At 46.7% G+C, this 23,924-nt stretch overlaps 3 protein-coding genes across 3 annotated transcripts in view; 2 read left to right on the top strand and 1 right to left on the bottom strand.

Moving 5' to 3' along the window:
• The window catches only part of LOC309396157 (surfactant protein C-like), a 353,221-nt gene that overhangs the window by 159,970 nt on the left and 169,327 nt on the right, over positions 1–23,924 (bottom strand). The window lies entirely within an intron of this gene.
• On the top strand, positions 250–6,558 carry PCNA (proliferating cell nuclear antigen). The gene is made up of 6 exons (XM_081961399.1): positions 250–526; positions 2,485–2,582; positions 4,146–4,213; positions 5,490–5,684; positions 5,779–5,902; positions 6,025–6,558. Exons 1-6 carry the CDS (start codon positions 306–308, stop codon positions 6,102–6,104), a joined length of 786 nt encoding a protein of 261 aa, XP_081817525.1. The 5' UTR covers positions 250–305; the 3' UTR covers positions 6,105–6,558.
• Positions 9,209–22,745, top strand: TMEM230 (transmembrane protein 230). The gene is made up of 5 exons (XM_081961057.1): positions 9,209–9,358; positions 12,550–12,681; positions 18,608–18,730; positions 20,410–21,800; positions 22,031–22,745. Exons 2-4 carry the CDS (start codon positions 12,586–12,588, stop codon positions 20,548–20,550), a joined length of 360 nt encoding a protein of 119 aa, XP_081817183.1. The 5' UTR covers positions 9,209–9,358; positions 12,550–12,585; the 3' UTR covers positions 20,551–21,800; positions 22,031–22,745.

The following is a 23,924-nucleotide window of genomic DNA, read 5'->3' on the forward strand; positions in this document are numbered from 1 at the left end:
GAAGAAAGCGGCGTCTGCAGGCGAACAAGTCCGGGCACCTTCCAGAAACTGGGAGCAAAGCACGTTCTTTCCCTGCATCCTGATTGGTCAGCAGATCCGCGAGGGGTGGAGACAATAACGAACTCCCATTCTGATTGGCTCTAAGTTGCGGGCAGCCTCTTCGGGGCCGAAGCAAAAGGTGACGTCGCGGCGCGCCGGCGTACTAAGCGTCAGCCGGCCAGGGGCGGGGCGTCGTTCTCCCCAGCTCTATAAAAGGGAGTGGGCAAGCCGGTTCGCGCGAAAAGTTTCCCGCTCTCGCCGACAGGATGTTTGAGGCGCGGTTGATTCAGGGCTCGCTGCTGAAGAAGGTCCTGGAGGCGCTGAAGGACCTGATCACGGAGGCCTGCTGGGACCTGGGCTCGGGCGGCATCAGCCTGCAGAGCATGGACTCCTCGCACGTCTCCCTGGTGCAGCTCACCATGCGCTCCGAGGGCTTCGACACCTACCGCTGCGACCGCAACATCGCCATGGGCGTCAACCTCCTCAGGTAGTGACCGGGCGAGTGAGCGCGCGGTGGTGGTGGTACGGGAGGGGGGGCAGAAATCGACCAAGGCGCGAATTCGCCTCACAGGCATCGAAAGGCGGGAACCATCCCTGCGCAGGTCGCGCCTGTTGTGATGTAACCCCCGGCGCGCCATGGCGGGAAAGCGCCGGAGGGCGGGGGCGCGGAGTGTCAAGCAGGCTTCGCGCGCTCTAGTCCTGGAAGGGGATTGGTTCCGCTGGGTTCCGCTCTTTCGGCGCGCTCCTGCCCGATTGGTCGCGGTGCTCCTTCGGGGCGTGGCTTGTCTTTTTGGCGCGGGATTTTGCAGGGGCTCTGCGAGGCAGCATGGCGGCTTTTGCATTTGCGATAGAATAGAATGGAATTCTTTACTGGCCAAGTATGATTGGACACACAAGGAATTTGTCTTTGGTACATATGCTCTCAGTGCACATATAAAGACAAGATCCATTCTACAGAATAGAGAATAAAATAGAATAGAATAGATATTGGAATGAAGGATAGAATAGAATAGAATTCTTCATTGGCCAAGCGTGATTGGACACACAAGGAATTTGTCTTTGGGACATATGCTCTCCGTGTACAGGAGAATAAAAATGCATTCATCAAGAATCATAAGATGCAATACTTAGTGATAATCATAGGGTACTAAATAAGCTATGAAATCATACTAGGAAACAAATAAAACAATATAAATTGTAAAGATACAAGCAACATGGTTATAGTCATAGGTGGGAAGCAATAGGTACTAGGAAGGAAGAGAATAATAGTAATACAGTCTTAGTAAGTAATTTGACAGTGTTGTGGGAATTAGTTGGTTAGCAGAGTGATGGCATTGGGGGAAAAAACTCCTTGTGTCTCGTTGTTCTGGTGTGCAGTGCTCTATAGCATCGTTTTGAGGGTAGAAGTTGAAACAATTTATGTGCAGGATGTAAGGGGTTAGGAAAGGAAGGGGGTGGGGAGAAGGCAGGGCAGGCATCCTTCTTGGCCCCTGGGGAAGAGGCTCATCCTTCCCCAGGTTTCCTCTGTGATGGAAGCAGCCCTTTGGGACTCCCAAGCTCAAGACAGCATAGGGTGCCCCTTGTCAGGGTTTGTCTGGCGTCTGTTGTAGTTGGCATTTCCAAATCTTCAGTCACGGTTTCCCTGTGTTCCAGAAAAGGGCAACCTGTTGCAAGTTTATTGCATTGCCTGCACATTCAGGGTAGCTAGAGGGTCCTCCTTTCCCAGTTGAGATATTCAACACGTTAATCCTGTCTGTGTCCACGACAAAAAATAGTGAAAGGGGGGGAGGGATATTTTTTTTTCCAGCATCAGAAAAACTGATTTATTTTCCAGAATGTATCTCAATAATACAGAAATGACAATGAAGTGCTTTCTAAATTTCCTCCTAGAAAATATGTTGAGTTGTGTGAGCTTCTGACCACCGTTAATCATAGATAGGAAGGGGGCTGGATCAAAATCAATTTTTGGATCAGGAAATAAAATTGTGTAAATCTATGCTGTTGTGGTTGATTTTAAAGTAATACCTGCTGGATCAACGACGTTGAGGATATTGTTGGATATCTGGTAAGGCTTAACACAGCACCCAAACTGACACATAATGCGGTTGTGTTTCCAAAAGAGTAACAATTGCTTGCTGGGAAATGTGTCGCTTGTGGGTCCAAGCAGGCAAGGAAGCCTGTTTTCTAATCCCACTTTGTGTATAGAAAGGCTTCTGCTTGATTTATGTGAAAATAAGTCTACAGAGTCAGGAAGTTGACAGGCTTTGTTCTCTGGAAGCTTTTACAAATGAATTTTGACTCAGTTTCTCTTTGCTTTTCCCTTGGGACAACAGCCTACTGACCTTATCAGCTTGCACTGACTTGTTCAATGTGTCTCATGTTGTGTATTGTCCAAATAATGCAGTATATCAAAACAATGAAATGCACATTTTTTTTCTTTCCTAGTATGTCCAAAGTGCTCAAGTGTGCTGGGAATGATGACATCATCACCCTGAGAGCTGAAGACAATGCTGACACGCTGGTTTTGGTATTTGAAACACCAAGTAAGTTTTAACTGAATTATTAAAGCTGTCTCTTCGTAGGAGTGGGTGTTCACTGTGAGACTAGAAGGGGTAAGATACATTCTGATGTCAGAATGGAGTCCTTTGAAGGAGCCTGTTAGAATATAGAACATCCAAATTTATGTCCAGGTAGATTCTACTTTTGCAGACCAGAATAGAAAGTTGTTTTAGATGTGGCAATTTAAAGAAAAGACATGACAAGAACATTGCAAGCTATGAAATCTAATTGCTGCACAACAAATCATTTGGAAAGCATATGTACAAAAGGCAATATTCTGATATTCCTTAGCGTGTGACGTTCCTTTAGAACATCAGTTGCTTGTGGTGGTCAGATATAAGCATGTTTTTCCAAAGTAATCCTGTCGCTGGTTCTCTACATCTGTACCTGAGAGGGGAGGAGTTACTCTGGACTTCAGCTAGACCAGCAGGTTGCAGCCATGGCTGGGAGAGCCTTTGCCACAGCTTCAAGTTGTTCACCAGTTGTGTCCACTCCTCAATTGGAGTAGGGGGGAGAGGTGTGCTTAGTTACTCATGACCTGATTACCTCTGATTGGATTATTAATGTGCTTTGCATGGGGCTGCCCTAAAAGAATATCTGGAAGCTTCGGCCAGTGCGAACTGCAGCAGAGCAGGCAGTTTTAGCTGAGCTTCTAAGACAGCACATTTTAAGGCTCCACAAGATGCACTGATTGCCAGTCTGCTAACACCTATCAACATATTTTTTTTACTCCTGTGTTTAATGTCATACTGATGACAGCTTGCAACTGAACTAGAACATACATTATGTAATATAAAAATAACATAACACACACAATCAGACTTAAATGTGCAGTTTGATGTGAACGGTTTGGAATATAGAACGTTTTTAAATGTAATTCCAACCAGAAGCTGATTATATGAAGACTTGTTTGCAACATTTTCAATCTACTATGGGTAACCCTTGATTTAGGACTACAGTTGGACTGGAGCTTTGGTGGTTACATGAAATCCCACATGATTGCTTGGTTCAGCAGCCACATTCCCTGTTCTTCTGGTCATTAAGCGACTGCAGCAGGAGGCCAGGCAGCTTCCCTCCCTGCACAGAAGGAACTCCCATCAAGTTGCAGAAACAAAGCTTCGATCTTTGGAATTCACACTTTGTTTCTACAAACCGCTGCAGGATCTTCCCTCCCTCTACAGTGAGCTGCTGAACCACATTCAACCCCAAAGTTTCAACCTTCCGTTCTGCAGGTTTTTGGAGGAGTTCCCCTCCTCTTGGCAATCAGCCCCTTTTCCTCTGCAATCTGGCAGGCGGGAACGGGCAACCTCCCCCTGGCAGCTTCCCCACTGACTGTCACAGGAGCACAGAGAATTTGGCAACTGGTTTTAAGTGCGAACCGGTTGCCAAGCACTGAGATCACGATCAAAGACTCTGTGGTTTTGTTGCTGTCTTTTATTTAATACATATTCAGATAGCTTTGCAGATTAGGTCTAGTAAACAGTATTGAGTCAGGAAATTATTTTGTTCTGGTAAGCAATGTTGATTATAGTTTGTTTTTTTAACAGATCAGGAGAAGGTTTCAGACTATGAAATGAAATTAATGGATTTGGACGTAGAACAGCTTGGAATTCCAGTAAGTGGGTTTTTATCTCAAAAGTACCATTATTTAATTCGTTAAATGTAAGCACTATCTTGGATGGTTTGAATCTACGTCAGCTGCAACAATCAAAAGCATTACTGTGCTTGCTAATATTCTATTTTGCCATTTTGATATAGGTAGTCCTTGCTTTAATGATCCTAATTAAGACCAGAATTTCAGTCACTAGGTAAAATAGATGCATCACTTGGCAACAGCAGTTTCTGTAGTCCTGAGTAAAGTCAAGCCAGGATCTCATGCTTCTCCTGCCTTGTTGCCTTCTCTTCAACTCCGCCTCCCTGCAGCCTCCCAGGTGACCTCCTGTCTTCTCCCCACTGCTGATGAGGCGTGTGCAACCGTGACCCTTTGGAAGGTGGTAGCGTGACCAAAAGGGCAGACAGGGAGAAGTTGAAATCTATCCTGTGGTCCTAAACATGAGCAGGCAGCTAAGCACCCAGATTTTGATTACCGTATTTTTCAGAGTATAAGACACACCAAGATTTTGAAGAGGCAAATGTTTTTGCACTCTGCAGGCCTCCCAAAAATGGCCGATTTTTTTGTCAAAGGGGCATGCATAGCCTTTAGGCGGCTTGTAGAGTGCTCCTGCGGGGGAGGGGGGGGTAAAAAAACAGACTGTTTTTTGCTGAATTTTGCCCTCCCCAGGAGCTCTCTGGAAGCTGCCTAAAGGCTCTGCACGGCCATTTTTGCAAAGAGGGCGGGGTTTCGGGAGGCCAAAAATGCCGTATTCGGTGTTTAAGATGACCCAGATTTTCACCCTCTTTTTTTGAGGGAAAAAGGTGTGTCTTATACAGGCATCTACTCTTAATGCGGAGGAGATTAAAAACAAATGTTAAAAAGTTTTGTGTTGCAGATTTGTATTATAGCTTGGAAGCGGGAGTGTGATTAAAACCTAACTCATAAAATTAACATTTTTTAATCCTGTACTTAAAGCCATTAGAAAATGCAACGGTAAAATACATGTAGTCCTCAACTGTTAGTAAGAGTGGTGTTACTAACAAGTGAAATCTGGTTTGCCCAATGTCTTTGCTTTATCAGAAGGTTGCAAAAGATGATCACCAGCCGGGAACTACCTGTTAAAACTGCTGCAAAAATAAATATTTGCTTCTCTTGTTAATTTTTTTAAAAAATATTTGATTAGCATCTGTTTCTCTGGCCCCACTAGTATCTGTCCTGGGAGAAATGGAACACAATCCAGGTGTTGGCTTTAGCCTAAACGAGTCCTACAATTCCTAAAGCTTGTACGATCTTTCAGGAACAAGAATACAGCTGTGTGGTGAAAATGCCCTCGGCTGAATTTGCCCGTATCTGCCGAGACCTCAGTCACATCGGAGACGCCGTTGTAATCTGTTGCACAAAAGATGGTGTCAAATTTTCCGCCACAGGAGAACTTGGGAGTGGAAACGTCAAACTCTCGCAAACCAGTGTCGTTGATAAAGAGGAGGAAGCTGTAAGTAGGCCCCGGGGAAGCTTAAACTGTCTTTCTTATCATTGCGCTCTCTCTCTCTCCTCTCGGTTCTTAAATCTTCATTCATTTTTTGCAGGTATCAATAGAGATGAATGAACCTGTCCAGCTGACTTTCGCTTTGAGATATCTGAATTTCTTCACCAAGGCTACACCTTTGTCTCCCACAGTTATACTCAGTATGTCTGCGGATGTTCCCTTAGGTGAGTAGAATATCGCGGGTCTCGGTGAAAAATGATGCCAAAGGCAATTTTCATTGATTTGATTGAAGGCTTCAGGCTGGCCATTAACTGTTTTCCTTGGCTCTCTTTTTTGTCTCCTGCAGTTGTGGAATACAAGATAGCAGATATGGGACATTTGAAATATTATTTGGCCCCAAAGATTGAAGACCAAGAAGAATCGTAGGAAATTAAGGGAGGTGGGGAATGTGATTTTGTGAGACTGGTAGCCCCCCCGGTGTCCCTTTCAGTTGCTCAGTCTTGGTGCGCCAGGCGCACTTAGATCCTATTGTAGATATTTCCATGTAAATACATTTCCTTTTTATTATGTGAGTACCTAAAATAGTTGTAGAAGCTTTTTTTATTGTTCAGCTTTTAATCCTTTTCGTATGAAAATGAATATGCGGTATTTAAAAAACGAATAACTTTTTGTGTGTGGGGGGTGCCTTGGGACCCTTTAGATGCCATTTACCCATAATGACTCTGCATGAGAATCGGAATTTTGCAGTATTTTTCACCCTATTAGTTGAAACAAGGGCTGCAAAAAGAAATGTTTGGAAGGGGGAAAATGTTCTTATGGCTTACCTGGAAATGGGAAACTTCGAAAACAAATACTTTTCAATAAAGAATACTTCATTTTTTTTCTTTTGTCTGTGAGAGTTTATCATAACCGCCCAATTTCTTGAATCCTGCTTGCCTTGTTCATTTCTCCTGCGGATAAGGTTTTCCTTCCCTGCCGCATTTCAATTCTAGGTGATTGCTTAAGATTAATTTTTGCCTGAATGTTTAATAAAATTACCAAGTTTTGGAATATAAAACCTTAAGATTGCAGGTTTTGAAGAAGCATTAGTCAAGATGGCCAAGGATTCATTAGATGCATTCCAACTGCTGTCAAGAAGTTGAGTATTTCTAGCCAAATTTTTAAAAGGTTGTTAAAAGTGAACAGGATTCTGACACTTTCAGTTTACCCTGAAGAAAAGGATGGAAAAAAACCTCAACCTGAGAGGGTGGTGCGCACACACACAACACACACATGCACCAAGACCTGAGGGGGTGCTGGAAGGATAGTTAGAAAGATTTTAGTAGGCAACATGGTGGCTCAGTGGCTAAGAGGCTGAGCTTGTCAATCAGAAAGGTCGGCAGTTTAGTGGTTCAAATCCCTAGCGCCGCATAACTGAGTGAGTTCCCGTTACTTGTCCCAGCTTCTGCCAACCTAGCAGTTCGAAAGCACGTAAAATAAATGCAAGTAGAGAAACAGGAACCACCTTTGGTGGGAAAGAAACAGCGTTCTGTGCACCTTTAGCGTTGTGTCATACCAGCCACATGACCACAGAGACGTCTTCGGACAGCGCTGGCTTTTCGGCTTTGAAACGGAGATGAGCAGCGTCCCCTAGAGTCAGGAACGACTAGCACATATGTGCGAGGGGAAGCTTTACCTTAAAGTGGGAAAGCTAAGAAAAACATACATCTAAGAAGTTCCCAAAGATGCAGTTGAGTTGCTTGTCTGGTTAGCTTCTTTTCTTTGGTTTGGAAAGTAGGCTGAAGAAAACCAACGTGAGGATCATTTCCCCGGGAAGAAGTTACCGATTCAAATGTATTGCTTTCTTCCCAGTCTTTGTAGTTGTCGTTGTGCTCTTCATCTTCAAAGTCTTAAACAAATTCTTCCAAAATATCATAAATCACCTATTATATCCCTAAAATTCTCTTCCCTTATTAAATATTTCTCCTAATCTACGCACTCCCCATATATCTTTTAATATTTAAGAATAGCCCCCCTATAAGTCACTCCTTGGTTAGAGCCCCCTATCGTACACTTATGCTCTAAAATTAATCATACAATCACACAATTCTAAATACTTTCAACCATACCAATTTTAGTCTAACTACAACTTACACATATACAGACATAAAATATGTTGTCTTATAGATAATAAATCGTAAATTTTATAAATAACGTAAGGTTAATTACTTCATGCAAAGATTTTGAATATATTACTTCCTAATCTGATTATAAATTTATCTATTTGTAAATATATATCCCCCCTCTCTTTTTTCCAAATCAATTCATTAGACTATTTTAAAGGTACAATTCCAATTTTATATAAACAATAATACCTTAAGTGTAATAAATATAAACTTTATAAATATTAAATATAATATGTATACAGGGGTAATTGCAATTTAATCTGATGTAAATGTAGACCTGCCTCTGCCAAATAATCTGTAATTCTCTTAATAAAACCAAACCTTCCTGTAGGGGGGCATTCTGGGATCCTTTGACTTTCGATCACAATTGAGCCCAACATTTCTGCTAAGTGAGTTTTACCCCATTTTATGACCTAAGTGAATCACTGTAGTTGATAGCATCATGGTCATTAAGTGAATCTGGCTTCCCCAATTGCGGCTGGTTGTTAGGGGGGTCTGAAAAGTGGATTGGTGACCCTGGGACACAGCAGCCGTCATTAATAGGAAGCAGTTGCCAAGCACATCTGGATTTTGATCTTGGGGACGCTGCAAAGGTAACAGAAAAGCAGTTACAAGAACTCTGATGTGAGACAAAAATCATTGAATATATGCTAGTAAGGTAGTCCCGTAATGTATATTATTAGAATTATGGAGGGTGAAAAATAGTTTGTAAATTAGAGAAACAGAATTTGTATAAGGGTATTATTAAATACGTATAAAAATGTGAATAGGGAAAAGCTATGATTAAGTAATTTGATAAACGCTTGAAAAACGATGCTGGAAATGGGCATTTAAATATTGAATAATGAAAAAAGGAAGGATCGTGTCTTTGAGTATTAGAATGATAGGGAAAGGGGAAAGGGAGGGGTTAAAATAGAGGTAGAAAGAAATAATTACATGTGAGTAACAATGAAAATGAGAAATTACTGGGAATGAGACTTCTGTTTATTGGCATTGAACTGCAGGGCCATCAGGGATTAAACCATTCCCGCCGTGAGATGTGTAAGAATTAAAAACAAATTATTATTATTATTATTGTTGATGATGACGTAAGGCAGGGGTGTCCAAAGTTGGCCACTTTAAGACTTCTGGGAGTTGAAGTCCACAAGTCTTAAAGTGGCCAACTTTGGACACCCCTGCCGTAAGGACTGGAGCTGCTGAGCCTGAAAGGCTGGGAATCTCATCAAGGATTAACCGCATAGTAACAAGAACAAAGGAGGAGGCGGGGGGGGTCTTCGGCCGCTCCCCCCCCCCCCCAGCGCTTCCTTCGGCGTCCAGCCCGGCCCGCGTCTCCCGGAGCTGCCCAGCCAGGCGGGGCTCCGGCGGGTGCCGTCCGTGCGCGGCGGGGAGGAGCCCGGGGGCGGCCGCTTCCCTCCGCGGAGCCTCCCGGGGGCGGCGCTGCTCCTCGGCGACCTGGAAGCGGCAGCGCGAGTCGACTTCCTGGGCAGGCGAGGCGGCCATGGGTCGGGCGCCCAGGTAGGAGGGCAGGAGGGCGGGCGAGGGGGGAGCTTCGCCCGGAGGCCGAGGAGGGAGGGGAGGGGAGGCCCCCTTTCTCACGCCACTCGCCCCCCCCTTGGCAGAGGGACGGACTCCAACTCCCAGCGCTCCCCGCCCTGCCAGCCTCCTCCCTCCCCGGGGCATTCTGGGAGTTGGAGTCCAGGCCTCAAAGCGGCTGACGGGGGGGGGGGGAGGCGCCCCTCCCAGGTCGCTCGAAGGGGGAGCCCCCGACGGTTGTAGGTGAAAAGGGGACTCTAAGCCGCTTAGAGAGGGCTGGGAAGCTCCGGGAAGGGGTATATAAGTCTAAGGGCTATCACATTCTCCCTCCTTCCTTCCTTCCTTCCTTCCTTCCTTCAGCCCCGGGGTGGGGGGAGGGGATGCTGGCAGGGCTGGGAGCGCTGGGTGTTGGAGTCCGGCCCTCTGCCAAGTGGGGCCGAGTGGCATGAGAAATGTAACAGGAGAATCTCTGCATTCCAGACAATTTAAAGACCCGAAAGCTAATCGGGCAGGTTTGTGTGTAAGACCAATGACTGTACGTTTGGACTTTTGTGTCCTTAACGGGTCCCCATGGGGTGACTTTCCAGCGGAATATACTTATCGGGGAGCAGGAAGAAAATCCACAGTTGATTACTGGATAATATCATATGACCTCCTGAAGTTCTTACAGAAGATGGAGGTAGACTCACGACTGGAAAGCGGTCATAATACATTACTCCTTACTCTCACATTGCACCAGAAATCTCTCAGGGCAGGCACAGCCTACCTACCCAGGTTAGAGACTCAAAATACCCAGGTAAAAATGAAATGGAACGAGAAAAGCGCTAAGGAAGTTACCAAATGGATGTTAGCCCCTGAAACCATAGAGCTACGTACATCTCTACTAAGAAATAAGTGTGGAGGATCTTACCTAGAGGGGTTTGAATCCTTAATTTTAAATTTGAATACGGTTCTCAGTAACAGATCACTAGCTCACTCCAAAAGGCCGGTTTCAAAGAGCAAAAAATGGTTCGATAGAGATTGCGTGCAACTAAAAAGGATATATAATATGGAATACAGGAAAAGTAAAAGTGCCCCCTTTGAGGATCACACTTACTACCTAAAGCAGCTGAAACACAATATAAGAACCTTCGAAAAGAAAAGAAAAGTGCGGCTCTGAAGGAGTCTTGCCATAGACTAATTACGGCAGCCAGGACAAAAAATGCATCCCTTTTTTTGGTACATCACCAGGGGATTGGGAAAACCTCCCCTACCCCCAACAAATCCGGTTCCGATTCATGCCTGGGAAGAGTATTTTAGGGAGCTTTATACAGATCCTGACTATGTAACCAAGGAGAGCCAAGCTAGTTTGGGCCAAACTCCTTACTGGCCCCCTGTTACACCAGAAGAGATATCCCGGTTGATCGGAGCCCTAAAGGCTAATAAGGCACCCGGGGCTGAAAATGTCCTGCCAGAAATAATTAAAAAGAACGCCAGTTGGTGGGCTCCACTTTTAGCATCACTGTTTACATTTATAGATAAAACAGGCCACATGCCTAGAGATTGGGGAGTAGCAATTCAAGATTGGCTAATTTCAGGGGGGATAATCAAAGACGAATAAGCCGGTTTTAGAGAAGGAAGATCTACGGTGGATCATATCTTGATACTCCACCATTTAGTACAAAATTACATATATATATATATATATAAATCCTCTCTTTTTGTGGCCTTCCTTGATTTTAAGCAGGCCTTTGATTCAATATCCAGGATCACTTCCTCTGGGAAAAATTAAAATGCACCACTATCGATAAACGCCTCTTCTTCCTCATACAAAAATTGTATGCCAATTCTAACTTGAAAGTGAGGTGCAATCCCCAAGGGAGTTTAACCGGCCCAGTAAGGGTACAAAAAGGGGTACGGCAGGGTTGCATCCTGTCCCCCTCCCTCTTTAACTTCTATATTAATCCCCTGATTGATCTCTTACGGAACCCTGATTTCCATCCTCCTAACCTAGCACAATGCAAAGTGCCAATTCTCTTATATGCTGATGATGCCGCTATCATTTCACAAACCCCCGTAGGACTGAAGAGAGCAATTAGGGCAACACTCGGCTATTGCAGGCAAAACAAGCTGGCCCTTAACTTTGATAAATCAAAAATTTTAGTTTTTGCTAAAAGACCAAGCCAATACTCCTGGAAAATAGAAGGACATAGTTTGGAACAGGTTAGAACATTTAGATACCTTGGGGTGATTTTCCACTCGCAAGGGACATGGAAGGCACACCTGGATCACACATTGCAAGTAGCCAATAGGTCCTCAAATGCAATAGGTCTGCACATATTCTCCCCTTATTAGAGAGATTGACAGGGAGGGCAGACAATTTTTATCTAGGCTTTCTCCTCCAGGACACTAACCCGGTTAACACGTATCCAGTGGCAAAGTTCTGTGCTGCTGTACTGTCCATAAGAAAAAAATTGGCTACAGAAGTATAGTTGTCATCTTGTACCAATTATCTGGACGTATCTCTAACAATCTTTGGACCATTGAATTTACTCCTATACTTAACAGCGTTGCACCCAGGTAAACCAGGGAGCGACCCGAACAATCTGAGAACATGTATGCTATTTTCACTTTTAATGTCAATACTTTTTAATTGTACCTTAATGTCAGTACTTTTTAACATATTGTAAAAACTAATGTGTATTGCTGGCCTTTGACCGTAATGAAGATTTACTTACTACTTACTTACTTACTTCAGACCCAGATTATTTGGGGGGGGGGGGGGAGAGTGTCAAAAGGCTGACTCTCTAAACCACTTAGAAAGGGCTAGAAAGCTCTGTGAAGGGGTATATCAGTCTAAGTGACCTCCCTCCCTCCTTCCTTCCTTCGGACCCAGATTGTTGGGGGGCATAGGCTGACTCTGTAAACTGCTTAGAGAGGGCTGGAAAGCGGTATATAAGTCTCTTCCCCCCCCCTCCTTTGCAACTGCCCCAATTTATGACCCTAGCATTGGTGCCTCCATTACCGTTGTAGGTCGAGGATGATTAGCTCTCCCTATCCAACCTGGGGACAAAAGTTTGTTTTCTGGGCTTTCAAAGTGCTCCCCCTTGTAGCTCCCAGGGCCTTCCTTGCGTGGGCCTCGCATCACTTAGAGTATCCAGAGCTTCCTCTCCGCTTTTACGTCTCTGATGCAGGTTGTAGCTCTGTTGTCGCTGCTTCTGCTGGAGAAGATGCCGTCCAGGACGAACTTGGCTGCTTCCATCCCCAGCAGCAAAGTGAAGTATTCGAAGCTCGCTTGCACAGATGAAGGCTACATCGACCTGCAGGTAAAAGGAAGGAAGGGGCGCCTTTTATTTTATCCTTCTCTTTATAATCCCACCGTTACGCTGGGAACTCAGAAGCAGACTCCACGATGCTCCAGCTTCTCTTTTCTCCACAACAGCCACAACAACAGCAGCCAACCTTTCCAGTGGGTTGGGCTAATGGGCAGGGACTGACCCACAGTCAGCCAGCTAAGCGGGCCTTCCAGTTTTTCACCCAGCATCTTCCCCAGAAGGACCCTCTTCTGTTCCATGCGTTGCAAAGGCCGGTGTGTGTGTGTGTGTGTGTGGCCTGGGGCCGTCTCCTGCAGTGACTTCTTTGTAAGCCAGAATTAAAGTGTCCGAGTTCCCAGCCCATTTTCAGACATCTTTAACTTTTAACTTTTATTTAATTTCTAGACCGCCCCTCTCCCAGAAGGGACTCGGGGCGGTGTACAGTCATATTAAAAACAGTGAATATACATAATATAAATATCAAATAAATATAGATGTGGCTGGAGGAGGTAGCAATAGTTTACTCTACAAGTAGTTAAAGTTAGATTAAAATTTTAAAAATTTAAAAATACATTAGAAACACCCCTAAAAACTATCCCAGGGTAAAAATATTTGCCAGGAGGTATAAATGGGACTATAAATGGGCCAGGCCAGCTAGTTGGAACAGGTGAGTCTTAAGTTTTTGTCGGAAGGAGCGGAGGTCGGTAGTAGTTCTAATATCGGGGGGGAGGTCATTCCAGAGGGTTGGGCCCATCACAGAGAAGGCTCTACTCCTAGGCGCCGCCCGTTGGCATTGCTTGGTGGACGGCACCCGGAGGAGTCCCTCCCGAATTGGTCACAGGGATGTATGCGGTAGGATGTGATCCCGCAGGTAACTAGTTCCTGTGCCATGGAGCGCTTTGAAGATGGTAATCAGCACCTTGAAACGCACCCGAAAAACCACAGGCAGCCAGTGCAGCTCGCGCAGGAGAGGTGTTATGTGGGAGTACCTAGTACTCCCCATGATAGCCCGCGCGGCCGCATTCTGAACTAGCTGTAGTCTTCAGGTGCATCTCAAGGGGAGCCCCATGTAGAGAGCATTGCAGTAGTCCAGACGAGACGTCAGCAGCGCATGAGTGACTGTGCATAAGGCGTCCCGGTCCAATAGGGGGCGCAATTGGCGCACCAGGCGAACCTGGTGGAACGCCCCCCTTGCCACGGCTGCCACATGGTCATCCATCGACAGCTGGGCATCTAGGAGGACGCCCAAATTGTGCGCCCGTTCCACAGGGGGCAGTTGCTCGCCCCCTATGGCCAGTGATGGAGTCCACTGGTTGAACCGAGGCGCCGGTAACCACAGCCACTCTGTCTTGGAGGGGTTGAGCCTGAGTCTGTTGTCCCCCATCCAGACCCGGACGGCTTCCAAACACCGGGACATCATTTCGACGGCCTCGTTGGGGTGGTTTGGGGTGGAAATGTACAGCTGAGTGTCATCAGACATGACAGTCTCCTCTGACTATTTGGGAGAAGGAAGGAAACCTGAGGGGTTTTGTTTGCCCAAGGAAGCTCTTCCCTTTCCTGAAAGCGCAGCTCGGCCCAGGGGCCCCTGCTCCTCTTCTCTGCCCTCCTGGCCCCAACCAGGACATCTGGAGAGAGAGAGAAGGCAGAGGGAAGAACGGTGGCCTTGGCAAGACCAGGCTGCGGCTCCTGATGGATTTACAGCAGAGGTCAGCAACCCTCGGCCCTGGAGCCGCATGTGCCTCTTTCCTCCCTCTGCTGCGGCTCCCTGTGGCCAGTGGGCTCCACCATTGAGAGGGCTTTCGGGTAGGACAGGTAGAGGGGAAAGGATGCCGCTCTAGGAGGAGACTCTATGGTGGGGTAACCAGGCTTCTGGTTGGCTCCAGAATTGTTTGTTTGTTTGATTGATTGATTGGATTTACATGCCGCCCTTCTCCCAGAGGACTCAGGGCGGCATACAGCATTAAAAAACACACATCACGAAAGTTAAAAGGACGTTAGAAACAATCCAAAAAACAAACCCAATTGAACGGGGGGCTTCCGGTTAGGACCTTTGTGGCACTTTGAGTGTTTAAGGTTGCCGATCCTTGATTTACAGGCCCAAGTTCAGCCCATCTGGGAGCCCCTGTTAAGAGGCCCCAGCCCTGACATGTGTCCCCCACCCCCCCACCCCCGCTTGCCATCACCAGAAAGTGTGGATGCACCACTGGAGGCTCTTAAGAAAGGATTGGGTGGCCATTTCGGCAAAAGAGTAGAGCATCTCCTGCTTGAGAAGGGGCTGGACTAGAAGACCTCCAAGGTCCCTTCCAGCCCTGTTATTCTGTGTTCCCACTGGCTCCAAAAGGTCATCCAGATGAGGCTTGCTGACCCAATCTGTGGTTTATTTGATGTCTCCCCTCTGTTCCCTCTCGCCTTTTCTGTTCGAACTGGTCTTAACATGGGGCAGAGTTATGGCGGCAATTCTTTCAGACCACCAGTAGCCCTCAACTTACAACAGTCCATTCAGTGACCGTTAAAGTCACAACAGCACTGGAAAAAAGTGACTTATGACCATTTTTCATACCTACGACCGTTGCAGCATCCCCTAGTCACATGATCAAAATTCAGACACTGTGGCAACTGACTCATGTTTATGACCATTGCAGTGTCCCAGGGTTGCGTGATCCGCTTCTGCAACCTTCTGACAAGCGAAGTCAGTGGACAAGCCGGATTCACTTAACAACCGTGTTGCTCAATCACTATGGCAAGAAAACCCATGAAATGGGACGAAACAAATGTTTCTCTTAGGAAGAGAAATGTTGAGCTCAATGGTGGTCATAAGTCATGGACTACCTTTATATGGTAAGGAATCCCCAATATCATTAACTTGGGGGTGGTATTTGTCCACTTTGGCAACTTTAAGGTGTGTGGACTTCCAGAATTCCCCAGCCAGCATCGTGCAGGGAGAATTCTACACCTTGAGGTCATAAAGATTGAGAAACACTGCTATAGGAAGATCACACACTCGTACACACACACACACACACACACACGCACACACTCCATAGAGAGATGCAAGATCCTTAAGTTATCTAAAGTATAGAAAATGTATTAATAGTTAATATAACTAATAGAGTTAAATAAATTATAATTGTAATATTAGATACTTAAGGTATTGGAAATTAAGCCAAGATGAGATTAAATAATGAATAAGATTGTATATTTTAATGCTGGCACCAAATATTTGTACCCAGATGACACACTGGTTAATGGAAAATGGATTGTTTATATAAAAATAAAATAAAATATTTTTTAAAAAAAGAAGAAAGGAGAGAGATGCAAGATTCATGATCGGAGGATGAGGGTTGCAACATATTTTAAATCCGCCTTTGGAAGCAACTCACCCTCTCCCTAATTCACGCTTAATTCACTAACTCACACCTCACTCACTAAGAAGGAAAAGGCTAGCACATTCACACTTGCAAGATTCTGTTGTGCAAGCCAACCTCAATCTAAGTCGTCGAAACCTTCCCATGCAGTTGTTTCCCTGGCCTGTCTACCTCGCAGGGTTGGCAGTATCTCCCACTGCCCCCCTCCAAACGAAAACAAACGAAGGAAGGTGGGGAAATATCGGCTCCCTGGAGAAGGACGTAAGAGTTTTATCTTTCCTCCCCAAACTTGGATGGAAAGCTGTGGTCACGGGATAGTCTTCTCCCCCCCCCCCCCCGTCCCTGTCCCGTCCCCCCCCAAGCAGTAGTGTTTGCCAAGATGATGGGAGGCGGAGTCCTTTAACGCTGGATTCCACCTTCTGGCGGTGGTTTTTTCTGACTCTTTCATCTGTTTGCAGAGATGTCCACCAGGGGGCAGCCTTGTCATGGCACTTCTTCCCTTTTACGGCAGGAGTGTAGAGAAAAATCTTTAAGAAAGTAATAATAGGAGCATCACTAAAAAGACCCCTGTTAGCATGGCTCCCTTCCCCCACTCAACAAAAAAGAAATAAATATGGTAGAAAAGAAAAACCGGACTGTATGAAACTGCTTTATTTGATGCCCCCCCCCCCCCCCCCTGTTTTCTCTTTCCCGAGTCTGAGCATGAACTAAAAGAGATGGGTGGACTTTAGGCCAGCATGCTCGTAAATTTAGATTTACATACATGAATGTCTATAAACACTTGTCATAAATCCCTCCAGATTTGTTGACATGGCTCCAGGAACTCCTGGTGCACCCAGTTTTACCACCTAACCTGTTCTTCACACCTTCCTTTTTATATCCGTTTACACCCCGGTTGGACTCAGGAACTCCTGGTGCACCCAGTTTTACCACCTAACCTGTTCTTCACACCTTCCTTTTTATATCCGTTTACACCCCGGTTGGACTCAGGAACTCCTGGTGCACCCAGTTTTACCACCTAACCTGTTCTTCACACCTTCCTTTTTATATCCGTTTACACCCCGGTTGGACTGGTTTGCCTCAGGAGAAAAGTATCTTCCCAGGATGGTTTTATCTCTCTCTTTGGCTCTCTGCTTTAAATGGTGTTTTATTTTGTTTTTTATTTTTGGGGGCAGAAACGCCACTCAATTGGCTTGTGCCGTTCCTGGAATTGGTGGGGGATTTGGATCCGTGAACATTGGGAGAGGATCCAGTCAGGGCAAATGCTGAAAGTCTTCTTTAAAAAGTTGTTTTCCATCCCATTTCCAAGTAGAAAAAGACTCAGAATGATTTCATGTTTTGCTGGAAAAACAGCTCTTAAAAAAGAACTTTGTGCTCCAAATTGCGCATCTTTCGGGTACCTTGTTTCCCTGAAAATAAGACCTCCCCGGATAAAAAGGCTTTTGGGCTTAGAGTGCATGCACTAAAATAAGCCCCCCCCAGTTTGGACCGGTTCGACCGAACAGCTAGTAACTTGGCAGCCCTGAGTCGCTGGAACCGGCAGGGACCCAGGCCTGCCACGGCCCCGGACCGGTTCTCCTATGGTGGTGCCATCTTGTTTTTGGGTTCTGCGTGTGCACAGAACCAATTTTCATTTCAAACATTTATTTTTTCATCCTTTTTTAAGGTTTTGCGCATGCGCAGACCTTTTTATTTGCAAATGTGAGCAAAGTGAGCGCATGCGCGTGCAAAGTTTTTGCACGCACTGAACCAGCAGTAATGCCAGCAGCAACCCACCCCTGGGAGAAAGGGAGGGGGGAACACGCCATGTTTATTTTAGGGGGTCAATAGAAAATAAGACCCTTGTCTTGTCTGGGGGAAACACGGTATATGAGAATATATGAAGCACCGTTCCTGGAACTCCCCAGCCAGTGCAAAGCGTGGCTGGGAGCTTTCGTCTGGGGAGCTCTGGAGAAGCAACAGGAGGTGGGAAAAGAGAACTTGGGGAGAGCCATTCAAATCACCTACGGAAAAGTGATAGGAAAAATTCAGAAGAAAAGATACGAGGCATATAAAAAGGAAGAAAAAGAGAAAAGAAAAACTAGGAATTGGAGATTAGTAGAATGAAATGAAATATTTTAAGCATGGTAACAGTATATATCGAATTAGGATGTGTGTGAGCTATATTAATACCCTTAGTTGTACAAATTAATTACGTTAAATGTTTAATACATAAAAAACTGAATTTGAAGACACGTGTTACTTGTAAAAAATAGATGGAAAGGTAATGATGAATTTGGTTTATTTAAAAGGGGGGGGGGAACCACATGGTTTATAGAACAGAAATTAAAAATGGGAAAATAGGAGAAGAAAAGTTATTTGGCAAAATTTGGAAATGGAAATATAATGTAAAATGTATTATGTAGATGTGAAAATGTTAAAGGGTGAATCCAGACAACACTTTGTTCATAAAAGAACTTTTAATTATGTTAACAAAAATAAAAAATAAAAAACTTGGTTCAAAAAAAGAAGAAAGGATGTGGGGATCTCGGCTGGGGAGCCTGTTTTGCGCTGACCCCATTTTTCCCTCCTAGTTCAAGAAAAGCCCCCCGAAGGTGCCTTACAAGGCAATCGCGCTGGCCACGGTGCTGTTCTTGATTGGGACCCTCCTCATCATCATTGGCGCCCTCCTCCTCGCGGGATACATTAGCCAGGGGGTGAGTCGCGGGCGGTGATTCCGTCCCGGGGTCTTTTGCGGGGAGGTCTGGGCGGCTGGTCTGCATTGTCCCAGAAGAGAGCCAGAGAGACCACCTTGGAGAACCTCTAGGATCAGGGGGGGTCAGTTGGGGCTCCAGAATTCGGGAGGGCTCTGGTGGCTTGGAAGTTTGAAGCTCCTTTAGCAGAATTCGGCTGATTGATTCCTCTCTTGGAGTCTCTCTTTTCACGACTCTCGTGAAAGTTAGTGTTCTCACCGAGGCTTCTCAAGAGCATGAAGCAAACTCCGTGTACCGACAAAAGGAGTTTATTCATTGACTGTGAATTCTGCTCATTCACCTCCAGCAAAGTCTTCCAAGGGAGGATTTACAGTCACAAACCTTCTCTGGCTTGGAGAGCTGCCAGGCCGAGATCTGCAGAACTTGGCAAGGAGCCTGGGGGAGTCATGAACCAATTAAGCAAACTAATTGTCTCCTGCAAACTCCACTCCCCTTTCGCCCCTCTTTTATTTCCTCTGGGAGGGGCCATTCATCGTCCCCTGTGTCCTTCCTCCCAAGTCGACCCCTGTTCTTTAGCTCTTCCCTTCGTCTGGCAATTCTGCTCATGCACACACTGGGAACAGGCTCCAGCTGTTCTTCCGCCTCACTGATGTCTGATTTTGAAGGCAGCTGATAACTGTCGGACGGCCCTGGCCCCCTCTCTGCCTCCGACACAGAGCCCTCCTGAGAGCCTTCCCCAGACTCCAGGACCGGCCCATCTTCCTCCCCAACCTCCTCACTGTCCGAATCTGCTGCCAGCTCCACTGACGGGCCACAACACTTAGAGCAAGTGGGAGACAAATACAGGCTTTCCTTGAGTTATGACCACAATTTTGGTTGCTAGGCGAGACACTTGTTAAATGGTTTTGCCACTTTGCAATCTTCCTTGCCGCAGCTGTTAAGGGCATCCCTGCAGTTGTTAAGTTGCTAACACAGTTATTAAATGGGTCAATCTTTGCCCTTGACTTTGCTGACCCCCTTCACAAAAGGGGATCACATGATCCTGGGACATTCAGGCTTCCCTGAAGCCTCCGGAGGGCGAAAAACCACCCAATGCGCAAACCGGAAGTTCCAGATTTCCGGTTTGCACATTGGGCTGTTTTTCGCTCTCCGGAGGCTTCAGGGAGGCTTCCGAAGGGCAAAAAACGGCCGAAAATCAAGGCCGAAAATCAGCCTGGCCATCGCTTGTGCTGGAGCCGAGCTGGGCAACCCCTCGCGTGCCCTCGGAAATGGCTCCATGTGCCCACCGTGGCACGCGTGCCATAGGTTTGCCATCACCAAGCTAGACTCTCCCTCCTCCCCCGGGGTTTTCCATGCATGGGGGGAGGGGAGCGTCCTTGAACCGGGGGCTCCCTGATCTCCATGCAGCCTCTTCCCCATTATAGCCCCCAGGCCATGGGGCCGAGAAGGAGGGATTGGTCCAGTCAGCAGGAAGGCTTTTGTGGCTAATGGTCCATCCCCTTCACCCTGGGGCCATTTTAAAGATGGAGCCAGTCTCCACTTCGCGGGGTGGGGCCTTTTAGTGTCTTCCTGCAGCCCCCTGGAGGTGATCCACGTTCACCTTCCCTGCTGCCTCGGAGGCCTTGAGCTGCCTGGTGACCTTCTCTTCCTCCTCCTCCTCCTCCTCTTCTTCCATCCTCCAGGGAAACGATCGCGCCGTTCCTGTCTTGATCATCGGCATCCTGGTTTTCCTCCCCGGCTTCTACCACTTGCGCATCGCCTACTTCGCTTCCAAGGGCTACCGGGGCTTCTCCTACGACGACATCCCGGATTTCGACGATTAGAAAGAATGAAGAGCACGGAGCTTTGGGCCGCCCGCATCTGGGCCCAGCTCCAGAGAGGAGATGCAGAAAATGAGCTCTCTTTGGACAAGCCGCCTTGCAGCTATTAATACCCGTTCAGGATTTTCTTTGGTAGGACTTTCAATTCTTGTTTTCCTCTCTGGCCCCTCCGAGAAAATTAGCTGTGTCGCACGGAGGAGGCCTCGCGGGAGACGTCTTCTGGTTTGAGGTGGGAAGTTCTTGACAGCTGCGTTCCCACCAAGCCACAGGAGGAAAGGAAACTCAGGTTTGACAGGCACTTCTACTTTTTTATTATTATCATCATCATCATTATTTCACTTCTTCCTCTAGAGCAGAACCTCTGCAAAGCTGACATCTGGATGCAGGAATGAAAGGCGGAACACTCATTAAATTTGTTTAGGCCAGCGGTCAGCAGCAAGGACGCTGACCTCTCGTTGTGGAATTGTGACATCCAATGCAAGCACAGCCTTCAATGCCTCTCTGAGCTCCTTTCGCAGGGGAATTAAGAAGGGTCACGGCTTGGCCCATCATAGAGATGAGGCAGAATAGTTTTAGCGTTCGAAACATGTTGCGTCCCCCCCCCCCAAAGAAATCCAAATTTCCCCCTGGGCAGCATCCAACGGATGTGAGACAGAAAGGGCTTCATGTTTCCTCCTTGGCAGAGAGTGGGCCTCTCACACTGACAGATTTTGGTTAGGTCAGGAAAAGCGTGTCGCTAGTCCTCTTGAAGCAAGCAGTGGGGGATTTTCTCCAATCCCAGCTTGATCTCTTCAGGATCTTGGCGAAGAAGAGATTTTGTGATCGGATTCTGCTCTCCCATGTCTTGAGATGTTCAACCCAGGTCTGTGGATCAGGGATCCCTTCCTAGGAACCCCAGATCCTATTCCAGGGCTGATAGAATTGGCCCCTGGGAGGGGAAGCCGAAAGGTGAGACGGCATCCTCAGACGGAGTTGAGATGGGGCCAGACAAGACAACTCTGTCAGAAAATAACGTAGAGCACATTCCACAGACATCAAAGTGAAATGCTGTTGTAAAAATACGTCAAAGGCAAAGGCAGAAAAGCAAATACTTGTTTAAAAAGTGTCCCGTTCTCCACAAACGAATACTCAGACACATCTGTTTCAAACGTCTGTTTGAATTAGGTGGACAACCGTGGCCTCTTTAAGGTCTGTGAACGTCCACTCCCAGGAATTCTGGGAGCTGAAGTCCCTCCACGGGTCCTAAAGCAGAGGTTGGAGACTTTGGCCACTTGAAGCCTGGAGGACTTCAACTCCCAGAATTCCCCAGCCAGCTTTGCTCCCAGGAATTCTGGGAGCTGAAGTCCCTCCACGGGTCCTAAAGCAGAGGTTGGAGACTTTGGCCACTTGAAGCCTGGAGGACTTCAACTCCCAGAATTCCCCAGCCAGCTTTGCTCCCAGGAATTCTGGGAGCTGAAGTCCCTCCACGGGTCCTAAAGCAGAGATCTCCAACCTTGGGCCACTTGAAGCCTGGAGGACTTCAACTCCCAGAATTCCCCAGCCAGCTTTGCTCCCAGGAATTCTGGGAGCTGAAGTCCCTCCACGGGTCCTAAAGCAGAGATCTCCAACCTTGGGCCACTTGAAGCCTGGAGGACTTCAACTCCCAGAATTTTTAGGAGTTGAAGTCCTCCAGGCTTCAAGTGGACAGGGTTGGAGACCTCTGTCCTAAAGGAACCATAATTGCCCACCCTATTATGACCTATGGACTCGGCCGGCTCAGGAATTCTGGGGGTTGAAGTCCACAGGTACTAAAGGGTCTATGGGTTCCCTATCCATAGAGGGAGGAAGATTGGGTGTCCCCAGGAAAAGCTTGGAAAAGTGCAAACACACGCACGCACAAGCACGCAACCTGGAGACCTCAAAAGCGACGACAAAACCCGTGTGAAGCCGGCCCGAGTGACCATGCCGGCAGCACCCAAAATGAAGCCACGCTTATCTTTGCATTTGTTCACGTTGAAAGTAACCACGATTCCTTGAAGGTTTTTTTTGGGGCCAGGCTGCCTGGACCGATTGCCTTGCGCTGTGCAGAGATCCTGAGTTATTGGCGTTTCTGTTTCCCTCTGGATTCTCCCACAGGATTTACAGCCTGTGGAAGGCAAGAGAAAGCTTCGATCTGCAGATGCCAGTTGCCTACTTAATAAAGAACTTGTGATGTTCGGTCTTGTCTTGCGTACGTTTTCAGCCTGACGTGATGTCTCTCTGCTGGGGTAAAGCCGGGAGGAGCAGCCATTGGAAGCCCCCCGTCTGATACTTTCATTTGGATTTTAGTACCAAGGTTTTTTTTTTAAAACAATCGGAGTTAACAGAACAGTTATTGGTCTTTCTTAATATGCTGCTTCTGAACAGACAAGCAACAATCGTGCTCCAACGTAACTTGGAAAAACAACTACTGGGTTAGTGGCAGAGTTCACACAGCATGCTAGAATCCTAGTTTTCTGCTTTGTACTGAGCCAGATTTTAGAATAGAACAGAATAACAGAGTTGGAAGGGACCTTGGAGGTCTTCTAGTCCAACCCCCTGCCTAGGCAGGAAACCCTATACCGTTTCAGACAAATAGCTATCCAACATCTTCTTAAAGACTTCCAGTGTTGGGGCATTCACAACTTCTGGAGGCAACTTCTGTTCCACTGGTTAATTGTTCTAACTGTCAGGAAGTTTCTCCTCAGTTCTAAGTTGCTTCTCTCCTTGATTAGTTTCCACCCATTGCTTCTTGTTCTATGCTCAGGTGCTTTGGAGAATAGTTTGACTCCCTCTTCTTTGGGGCAGCCCCTGAGATACTGGAACACTGCTATCATGTCTCCCCTAGTCCTTCTTTCTCTTAAGCTAGACATACCCAGTTCCTGCAACCGTTCTTTGTATGTTTTAACCTCCAGTCCTCTAATCCTCTCCGTTGCTCTTCTCTGCACTCTTCCTGCAGTCTCAACATTTTAACCCAGTTTATATTTCTATCAATAAAAAAGTTACTGGGATGCTGACAGGATCATGGCAGAAGTCATGGTAGATGAACATATGCCCTATTCTCATAAAAAAATGTGCAATTGACTTTTTGAGAAGACATTCCTGAAGAAGGAACACAAGCCTTCAGTCACCCCACAGGGTGAGGCTTCCTCTAGATCAAATTTTAGGAAGCCACGTTCTGTTGTTGCCTGCCAGAGGCCAGTGGAACTGGCAGCGGATTCAGACACTGAGGAGGTTGGGGAGGAAGATGGGCCAGTCGTGGGGTCTGGGGAAGGCTCTGACGAGGACTCTGTCGGAGGCAGAGAGGGGACCAGGGCCATATACCATTTATCAGCTGCCTTCGGAGTCAGACATCAGTGAGGCAGACGAACAGCTGGAGC

This window comes from Natrix helvetica, assembly GCF_964273705.1.
Source record: "Natrix helvetica genome assembly, chromosome: 8".
NCBI lineage: Eukaryota > Metazoa > Chordata > Lepidosauria > Squamata > Natricidae > Natrix > Natrix helvetica.